Here is a 9,103-nt window from a genome sequence, read left to right as displayed (position 1 = left end):
TTTTGGAATAACTGGGTAGCCACAAGAACTGAAACCCTGTGCACCTCCCTGTGAGATTTGTTGTGCATTTAGGAGTGTCGTCAGCTTGTGATGCTATTATTTCATGAATAAACCCATAAAAAAAAAAAAAAAAAAAAAAAAAAAGGATAAAAGGCGCTGTAATAGGACGGTGATTTCACTGTATCACTGAAATGCCTGCTGCGCCCTTATTACTCACACAGCAAAAGGCTGGGCGGAGAAACTACACATTTGTATGGATGAGACAAAACAAATAAGAGTGTTCAATAGAGGCCTTAAAAAAAATCAATATAACGGTGGAAAGACATTAAAAATAAAATATATAAAAATATACAGCATATCAAGGCCTTCCACAGAAGGTCAACACGGTCACGAGTGCGGACTGCGCAGCAATCAACACCTCATCACCCTCCCAGCGTGAGCACTGGCTGCCTCGCGAGATCTCCTCCTCGCCGAAGCGCCCCGTTGGTGGGCCAAAGCTATTGGGCGCGGGCCGTGCGCTTTTTTTTTTTTTTTTGATTGGCTCTGGCAGTTGGCCAGTCAGACGCTGACAAGGCCGCCCAGCTCGGCCAATGGCGGCGGAGGGTTTGGTAGGCGGGTGCCTGGTTGCGAGAGGTAGGCCGGTCTCTGGCTGAGGGGGGCTCAGCACTCAGTGCCTCCGTGTCAGAGACAGAGCTAGACGATTCCCGAGGTGAGTAGCGCAGCTGTAACCTCCTCTCCCCTCCCGCGCCAAATGAATCCACTTCGCACATTATTTACCAACAGTGGCCTCAGCCCGCCATTACATCATCTTTTCTGTCGACTATCCCACCTGTAAATAATTTTCCATCTCCCCTTTGCATTTAGTCTTAATTGCTTTGTCCTAACCCCCTTGTTTGCTATGACCTCCCCACTCGCGCGCTTTCCTCGCCGCCTCCTCCCCCATGGAGGTAATTAATGATATCTCCCCTCCCCCCCGCGCAGATTCCCCGGCTCGAGGGTGTCTCCGGTTTGGTTGAAAAGGGTTTTTAAATCCCTGCCCCGCTCGGACTGTGTGAAGTCGCTTGGCCAGCGCTGAGCTGCGCCGCATTATCCCTTACGGTGTATACATTATAGGACACGCCATCCTGCCACAGTTCATCGCACTCCAGGGCGAGCAGCGTTGTGTTTATGTCTTTATTGGACGAAAACGGTGAGTACCTGTGGGGTGGTGGGGGAGGGTCGGGTATGCTAATTGTCTTTATTAATTAAACAAATGTAATCCACGCCACGTTTTCTGGTAGCGTAGAGCGATATAACGAAGCCGCGGTAGGTCCCGGAGAGGACGAGGGGGAGGGGGGTGTAGAGTGAGCGGAGACAAAATGGCGGCGGCGCCTCGTGACTTGATGTGACGCATTTTGCGGCAGCGCTTTATAACTGCCGCCTGCGGGGCTTCCCAGGCCGACCCCTGCAGCGCGGTGGCGCGGAGGTGGGATACGGTGTTGGTGTGTGTGTCGGAGGGCCCTTTTTGTTGCTGTTATATGCAATGGCTGGATATAGCGGGGAGGGAGGAGGCCTCGGCTGGGAGTCAGTGCGCATGTGCGGCCGCGCTCACAGGGCTGACTCAGTGCTGCAGTTGTGAGTCATCACGGGAGCAGAGCGCCCTGTGCTGGGAGCCTGAGGTCGGGGCCCACCTCCCGGACTTGTGCGTTTGTATGGCGGCACGGTGGGTTACCTCACACCGCCCTCCTGTGCCTGTCGCCTTTTCAGGCGGCCGTGTCTCCCCCACCCCCCCTCCTCACTGCTTGGGGCGGGGGGGGGAGAGGGCACAATCTGCATGTAAAGCTTTTGCTGCTGTAATTTAGCTACAGCCACGTTGTGTGATTTCGCCTTTCCAAGCACACGAGTTTGAGTCCAGAAGCGTGCATTTTAACCCTGTGGGGGTTGTTTGTTTAAAGCTGGTGGTTCTGGAGATGCGTCCTGGTTGTTTTTCCATGCCTGACATTTTAAACACAGCAAAGAACTTCATAATTTAATGCAGCTATGACTGTTTCCAGTTATATAACCCGATGTTGCTCTCTGGTCACCAAGGCATGACTAGGGAGTAAACTTTGGTGACTAGAGAGCAGGCGTATTTAGACTGACCTGTTTACAAGTATATTTTGGAGGGCATTTTCAGGTGGCTTAATATGCTGGGGGCACTAGAGTAAGGCTTGTGCTGAGTAGTGGGATTTGGCAAAGTATATATAGTGCTTTTAATGTCCCAAATATTTGTTGGTTTAGCTGTAAGGTATGTGAAGGGTCTTTTGTGCTTGTTTTATACTTCAGATAGTGCTAGAACATTTTTTCATGTAGTTAGTATTCTAACACTTTCCAGTAAAAGGTTTTTGTTTGTATTATTTAGGGTTTTTTTTCAGACAAAGTTTTTTTGTTTCTGTAGTTTTTAATATATATTATTATTATTTTTTAGAGCTGTTGCGCAGCCAGTGGTACCTGTATTGGGGAAACATAGCATACAAGCAAGAAGCTCACAGCCTCGGTGGCGAAATTATTTTCATGTCAAAGACCGAGAACTCTTGCAGTCGTTTATGTCATCCAGTCTTCTCCAGACAGAAGATACCAAAAAGTTGCAATCCAAGATCTTTTCCTCTTATTGAAAAGGCTACTAATAAGTCAAAATGTCTCTCAACGTCAACCGCAGTGTTTCCGATCAGTTCTATCGGTACAAAATGCCCCGTCTGATTGCCAAGGTAACATTTTAGAATTAATTATTTTGTACACTAGACCTGTGTCATCAATGTGTGTCTCTGTGCATTTGTTTTGCTATATTCATGAGTTTTTGTTTCCATTACAGGTAGAGGGCAAAGGAAATGGAATAAAGACAGTAATAGTCAACATGGTTGACGTTGCAAAGGCGCTTAATCGGCCTCCAACATGTAAGTAATTTATCACTGTCGTTTTGTAACCATGTTAACTCTTAATGCTTTTATAAAACCAATTGCCATTTGAGTTGTTCTGCAGAGTTATTTCTGTTTGGAATAATTTTATAGATGAAAGGGTTTCCATATAGAAGTGTACAAACTTGTTCTGTAACTTTATTTTTTTAAACATATTTATCCTCATATGGGCTTGGTGCATGATTTTGTTTCTGACCAGTGATGTCTTATTGGCTTTAGGATAACTCATTATGAATTAATGTATAATTCATTCCCTTTATCTACACAGATCCCACCAAATATTTTGGTTGTGAGCTGGGAGCACAGACCCAGTTTGATATTAAGAATGACCGTTTCATTGTCAATGGATCTCATGAGGCAAACAAACTGCAAGACATGTTAGATGGATTCATTAAAAAGTTTGTTCTATGTCCTGAGTGTGATAATCCTGAAACAGATCTGGTAAGCATAGTATATTTCTGGTATCAATGATCAATTAACTAATGTAGTTTAAACACAACATTTTTTCTAGCTGGTCTCGGCTGTTTGGAGGTTAGTGCTCGCCCCTCCCCACTTTCTAAGCTAGCAGGTCTTTTTCATGTTACTGGGTTTGGACAGATCCAATGTGGTCATTCTCCCTCCAAATAGAGGTAAATGAAAATTTTAATCAGGTAGTGTTAGGATCTGCTAATGGTCATGCCTTGATGTGGCTTGCGGCTTATAACACCGTGACCAAAGGGCTTAATTAAACGACCCTTTTCAAAAGAATATATGTAATTCACTATATTTGTCATATTGGATGTAGCATTGGACTTTTCTGTCTTTTTTTTTTTTAACTAATGTAGTTTTTAGCAAATATTCTTACAATTGGTATGAACCATAGTTTGTTCAATTCAATTAGCACTGCAGGCATGACACTATCTTGCTAAGCATTTTATAGACTGCCCCTGCATTAGTTAGTCACTTAATTATTTTGAAGAACTTTACTTTGCAGTAACTTTAATTAAAAAAAAAATTTCCCCTCCCACATTTACAGCATGTCAATCCCAAGAAACAAACAATAGGCAACTCGTGTAAAGCCTGTGGTTACCGAGGCATGCTTGACACGAAACATAAGCTCTGTACTTTCATTCTCAAAAACCCACCAGGTAAGTGCTTTTGTCGGTTGTTGAAATGTTTTGCTTTGCTATAACTTTTATGATAAAGTTACAATTAAGGACGTTTTAAATCTCCCATGGATTAAGATGAAAAATGCTTTTATGGCTGACAGCTCTGTAGTATGAAGTGCAAGCAACACTGGCCGATGTTGTTTTCTGTCCCAATTTTGGATTAAAAAAAATAAAGTCTTAACATATTCCAGTAATCTTTGTGAGATCCACTGTTATATGGGCTCAAACATATATTTGTCATACGGTTTGGTTTAGTTGTGAAGTTTAAGGAACAAAACTTTTTCTTTTATTTTTTTTGCAGAGAATACTGACATTAGTACAGGGAAAAAGGAGAAGGATAAGAAAAACCGAAAGGGTAAAGACAAAGAAAATGGTTCAGTATCAAGCAATGAGTCATCAGTTTTAAGTGAGATTAGTCCTCCACAAGTGGTAAGTAGGTTTTAATGTAACACTACCCTTTTTCATAGCTTGTGTGGATATAGATACAGTATATCTCTCCTACGGAGAGGATTTGCCAAAGTATTGCACTTTTTTGCTATATGTGCAATTGTATAATCGCTCTGTTTAAGATTCTCATTGTGTTTTGTAGGGAAGCAAACTCATTGCAGTACAACAAAATAATATATTTTTTTTATATAGATTTCAAAAGATACAGCATGTTTTTTCTGACTAAGATTTTCTCATGGATCCTCTTTAAAGTGGCAATCCAAACTTGCCTCCTGTATAGGTGCCAGTAGCTGCTCTGTTAGCAGGGGTTGTGAAGTGGGCACTTTTCAAAGCTCGTGGGCCAATAGGAAGCGTTATGTCGTCAGAGCGGCTTCCTATTGGCACATGTGACCCTGGCGCTTTAATAAGCAGAGGGCTTATAAGAAATTAAGAATTCCACTCCGGAGACCCCTGCTTCAATCAACTGTTAAAAAAAAAAGTGGCATGGATTGCTTCCTTAATTGAATCATTAACGTGTGTGTGGTGTGTGGTGTGTGGTGTGGTGTGTGTGGTGTGTGTGGTGTGTGTTTAGAAAAATTCTAATTGTGTGCAAGGGGTGGGGGTGGACAACTGCCTTTTGAGGGTTACATGTGTGTTCAACTCAATAGTGCAGAAGCTGTATTGTATTCCTTTTCTAAATACGTTTTAATTATTCAGTAATTCTTTAGCCTTCTGTTATTGGACTTTGGTTTCCCTGATGAGGCTGAATGATGAGTTGCTTTTATTTAGGATGGGGAAGATGATGAAGACTGGGGAGAAGACACAACTGCAGAGGCCCAGAGACGCAGAATGGAGGAAATCAGTGATCATGCAAAGAATCTAACTCTTAGTGAGGATGTGGAAAAACCTATTGAAGAAAGAGTAAATATATTATTTGACTTTGTCAAGGTAAGTGAAGCAATACTGTGTTTTACAAGTAGTTTTCCCTGCATGGACTGTTTGTATTAGTCGGTGTGCTCGACAGTGGATAATTTCTATGCATTGTCTTCCACAGAAAAAGAAGGAAGAAGGTGTTATTGACACATCTGATAAGGACATTTTGGCAGAAGCTGAAAGGCTTGATGTTAAAGCTATGGGACCTTTGGTCTTAACTGAAGTTCTTTTTGACGACAAGATCAGAGAACAGATCAAGAAATACAGACGTCACTTCCTCCGTGTAAGATTTTTTTTTTTTAACTGGTGTTGGTGAGCGGGTTCAGACGGGTGCAGGTTATGAGCCTTGTAGAATATAATTTACATCAAGCCATGTACATTATCTAATTCACGAATATTCATGTTTGTTATTTGACTATTACAAATTCTAATTGTTATTAGCCAGGGCTTTCAAATTATTTAGGCATTAATTACCATTTCGAAATCAGGATTGTCAAGTATGTAATCAAATATTTTTTTTTTTTAGTTCTGCCATAACAACAAAAAAGCACAGCGATATCTGCTGCATGGTTTTGAGTGTGTTGTAAGTATGCACCAGCTGCACCTTCTCTCCAAAATACCACATGTCTTGAAGGAAATGTATGATGCAGACCTTCTGGAAGAGGAAGTTATCATCGGCTGGGCAGAAAAGGTAAACCGTGTTACTTAGTTTTTGTATTTTGTCTGAGGAACACAACTTGAATGTATATTACTGAATACATTTGGTGCTTGAAATATACACACACGCCTATAGATGGGATAGATATAATTAAATATATCTACATAGCCATACATGCTCCCTGCTTCCCAAGATGGTTGCCTCCAAAGGTATGGTTAGTTCTTCATACATGAGACCTTCAGAGATGTGTATATTCGGAAGCAGGTGTTCCCAGAGCTGAAATTAATGTGGTTCAGCTTCAGAGACCCTCTGCTTCCTATAATGTGGTAATGTGGTAAAGTGGTTTTTATAGATGGCACCATGCCTCTTATAATTTTTTTTTTTTTTTTTGTGTGATTATTTTCATTTCATTATGATGTTGCAGCGAGAGAACCTGTGAAGGCTGAATTTGTTTTTTGTTTTTTTGAGGGGGGTGGGGGGGTGTAAGATTGTCTGACACTTAGAACATTGAGGTAGTGGTGAGAACATTGAGGTAGTGGTGGATTCTATATGACAAATACAAAACTAACAGCTGGTATTTGCCAAGTATGAGTGGCACTTAGATGCATGATTGAGCACCAAACTCCTCATGTTGGAGCTTATTGGAGACTCTTAAAGCTGCAGTTGTCTTTTTTTTTTTTTTCATTTTTTTACTTCAATAGTTTCATTTGGGCAATCTCTAATTACCTAAAGAACTGTATAGCTGCCAGTCAATTCGTTCTCCATGTATTGATCGGCAAAATTTGGCAAGATCTTTAGAGATGGCATATGTTTTTCTTCTGCTTCTGTCACTCAGTGGAAGCTCATATATATTCATGAGCACTCCTGCACTGACATGTGCTAGAGGGAGGGCAGGGCTGACAAAGGGGTGTGCCAGGGCTTGTGACAGGACATGAAGGGGCAGTGCCTAGTAAATGGTTGTTAAAATAGAATACAAGAAAATTGGTCTTTCAAAGTTGTTTTTTTAAAAACAGAAAATGCTAAAAGTATTTTTTCTTACTACAGAACTGATTTATTATAAAAACACACATGCAGGATATTGACTGAACTGCAGCTTTAAGTCTCCACCCAGTGATTCAATGAACTGTTGCTAGTTTTTGTGTACGGTTACACTAGCTAGCATCACTTCAATGTTTTTAATCTATCAAAGCTGGGAGACTTACCCAAATATGTTCCTTAAATGTATTTATTTTTTTTCCTCTCCCCCTCAGCCATCAAAAAAATATGTCTCTAAAGAGCTTGCCAAAGACATACGTATTAAGGCAGAGCCCTTCATTAAGTGGCTGAAGGAAGCGGAAGAGGAGTCTTCTGGGGAGGATGAAGAAGAGGATGAAGATGATGAAAATATTGAGGCAAGTACTTAACTTACGAGTGTGGTGAATGTCGTCATTGGTGTTTTAAAATGGTTCTTTTATGGAAAGGCTTGTATTTTAAAACTTTTTTTTCTTCTCTTGAACAGGTCGTATATTCCAAGACTGCGAGCGTTCCTAAAGTTGAGACTGTGAAGTCGTCTGCAGACAATAAAGATGATGACATTGATATCGATGCCATTTAAAGTGAATTAAATAAGCTTAGTGATGGTTCTGATGCTTTTGCATTTAATGCCTGAAGTGCAACATGTATGTGAACAAGCTGAAATGGCTTAACATCATGCTACACTTTGTATGCTTAAAATGTTTCTTTCTACTGTGATTTGGTCTGGAATAACAAAGCTTAACCAATTAAAATGGGTGCATACATAAATGAACAGACTTGGTTTTGTCTATTTATAGCATGTGAATTCTTCTCAAATTTTAGTGTTTGATGCACATTTCTACAGTTGTGAATAAAGGTTTTTTGTTTTTGCTCACTGCAGTTCTGATTTCAATGACTTCTTTTAAAATCTACCAAATATGGCAGCTTTTAGTTCAAACAGAAGTACATGTAATGTTAAGAGCCTATTCTATTATGTAGCTTAACTCATTAATGACACAATTTTAGTAGATGGATCTTGAGGAAAGCATGAAGCCCAAGACACATTTCCACGAGGGTGTACTTCCACATGAAATAGGATTCCAACCCCACCCAGTCCCTATTTTATTTTTTGTTAATATATTCCTGGCGATTTTTTATTATTATAAAGGTCCTCCAACAGGATGTATTCGTGCCTGCAGCCATCCAACAGGGAACCATCTCTGAAACCCCAGTGTGCCAGCGCCAAAAATAGTTCTAATGTTAAATTGTACAATACTGATATTTTGGTGGCATTACTGTTTAGTTAAATAACTATGTAGTTTTGAAGTAACTTAATTGCATATAGATCAACTTGTGCAGTTAGAGAAAGTAATGCCTTGTGTATTTTCTAAATGTAAACTAAGTGCAAAAAAAGTTGCATGATTAGTCAACGGAGACATCCAAGACGCAAGTAGATGCCGGTAGCTGCTCCGGCTCAGCAAGTGACTTTTAATGCTCCCACGTCACATGTGCCAATAGGCATCTGCACCAATGACGTCGTGGCTTCCTATTGGACTGCAGGGCCAGAGTTCTTTAAACAGCGAACATGTTGCAAACCCTGGTAGCCAAGGAGAGCTGCTATTGGCACCCACTACGGTGGTATGTATCTCCGGAAGCAGCGATCCCTGGAGTTGAAAGGGATGGGCTTCAACTCTGGAGAGACCCCCTCTCTTCTCCCCCCCCTTCCCTGTCCCTGCTTCAATCCTATATTTAAAAAAAAAAATGCAGTCTGATTACCTTTTGGCCTTTCATTGCTGCTTTTTAATCTGTATTCTTTTGATTTAAAGGATTCCACTTATGGCTCTTGATATAGAGCTGGTATACAGTAGCCTGCCAGAGTAACTGTCGTACTCTACACGGGTTGTCTGCACTGGTCACTCGGCTGTCTTTCTTTACTATAGAAAAAGAGAAGAGAGCACAACTTCATAATGTAGTATATTTATAAGGCTAGGTCCTCATTGCCAGGTGCAGTG

The 9,103-nt window shown here is 41.1% G+C and overlaps 1 protein-coding gene across 3 annotated transcripts; it reads left to right on the top strand.

Moving 5' to 3' along the window:
- The first annotated feature begins 553 nt into the window (after positions 1-553).
- EIF5 (eukaryotic translation initiation factor 5) lies at positions 554-7,986 on the top strand. 3 transcript variants are annotated; one of them, XM_075615004.1, is made up of 12 exons: positions 554-709; positions 982-1,189; positions 2,447-2,726; positions 2,831-2,912; positions 3,202-3,374; positions 3,949-4,060; positions 4,383-4,510; positions 5,297-5,455; positions 5,562-5,723; positions 5,967-6,131; positions 7,349-7,489; positions 7,597-7,986. In XM_075615004.1, exons 3-12 carry the CDS (start codon positions 2,655-2,657, stop codon positions 7,690-7,692), a joined length of 1,290 nt encoding a protein of 429 aa, XP_075471119.1. In that variant the 5' UTR covers positions 554-709; positions 982-1,189; positions 2,447-2,654; the 3' UTR covers positions 7,693-7,986. The 3 variants fall into 3 exon arrangements, with proteins under 3 accessions (XP_075471119.1, XP_075471120.1, XP_075471121.1); XM_075615005.1 differs by having other exon boundaries at positions 573-709; positions 1,114-1,189; XM_075615006.1 differs by lacking the exons at positions 554-709; positions 982-1,189 and adding an exon at positions 1,682-1,702.
- The last annotated feature ends 1,117 nt before the right edge of the window (positions 7,987-9,103 follow it).

This window comes from Ascaphus truei, chromosome 9 (assembly GCF_040206685.1).
Source record: "Ascaphus truei isolate aAscTru1 chromosome 9, aAscTru1.hap1, whole genome shotgun sequence".
In the NCBI taxonomy this organism is placed as follows: Eukaryota; Metazoa; Chordata; class Amphibia; order Anura; family Ascaphidae; genus Ascaphus; species Ascaphus truei.
The sequence above is the reverse complement of the archived record's forward strand: the minus strand, read 5'-3'. Positions and strand labels throughout refer to the sequence as shown.

Bases quoted from the DNA above. Each gene is read 5' to 3' on its own strand.
- EIF5 (XM_075615004.1), top strand. From the start codon at position 2,655: ATGTCTCTCAACGTCAACCGCAGTGTTTCCGATCAGTTCTATCGGTAC. The intron at 5,724-5,966 runs GTAAGATTTTTT...TTTTTTTTTTAG, and splicing joins ACAGACGTCACTTCCTCCGT to TTCTGCCATAACAACAAAAA. The intron at 6,132-7,348 runs GTAAACCGTGTT...TCTCCCCCTCAG, and splicing joins TCATCGGCTGGGCAGAAAAG to CCATCAAAAAAATATGTCTC.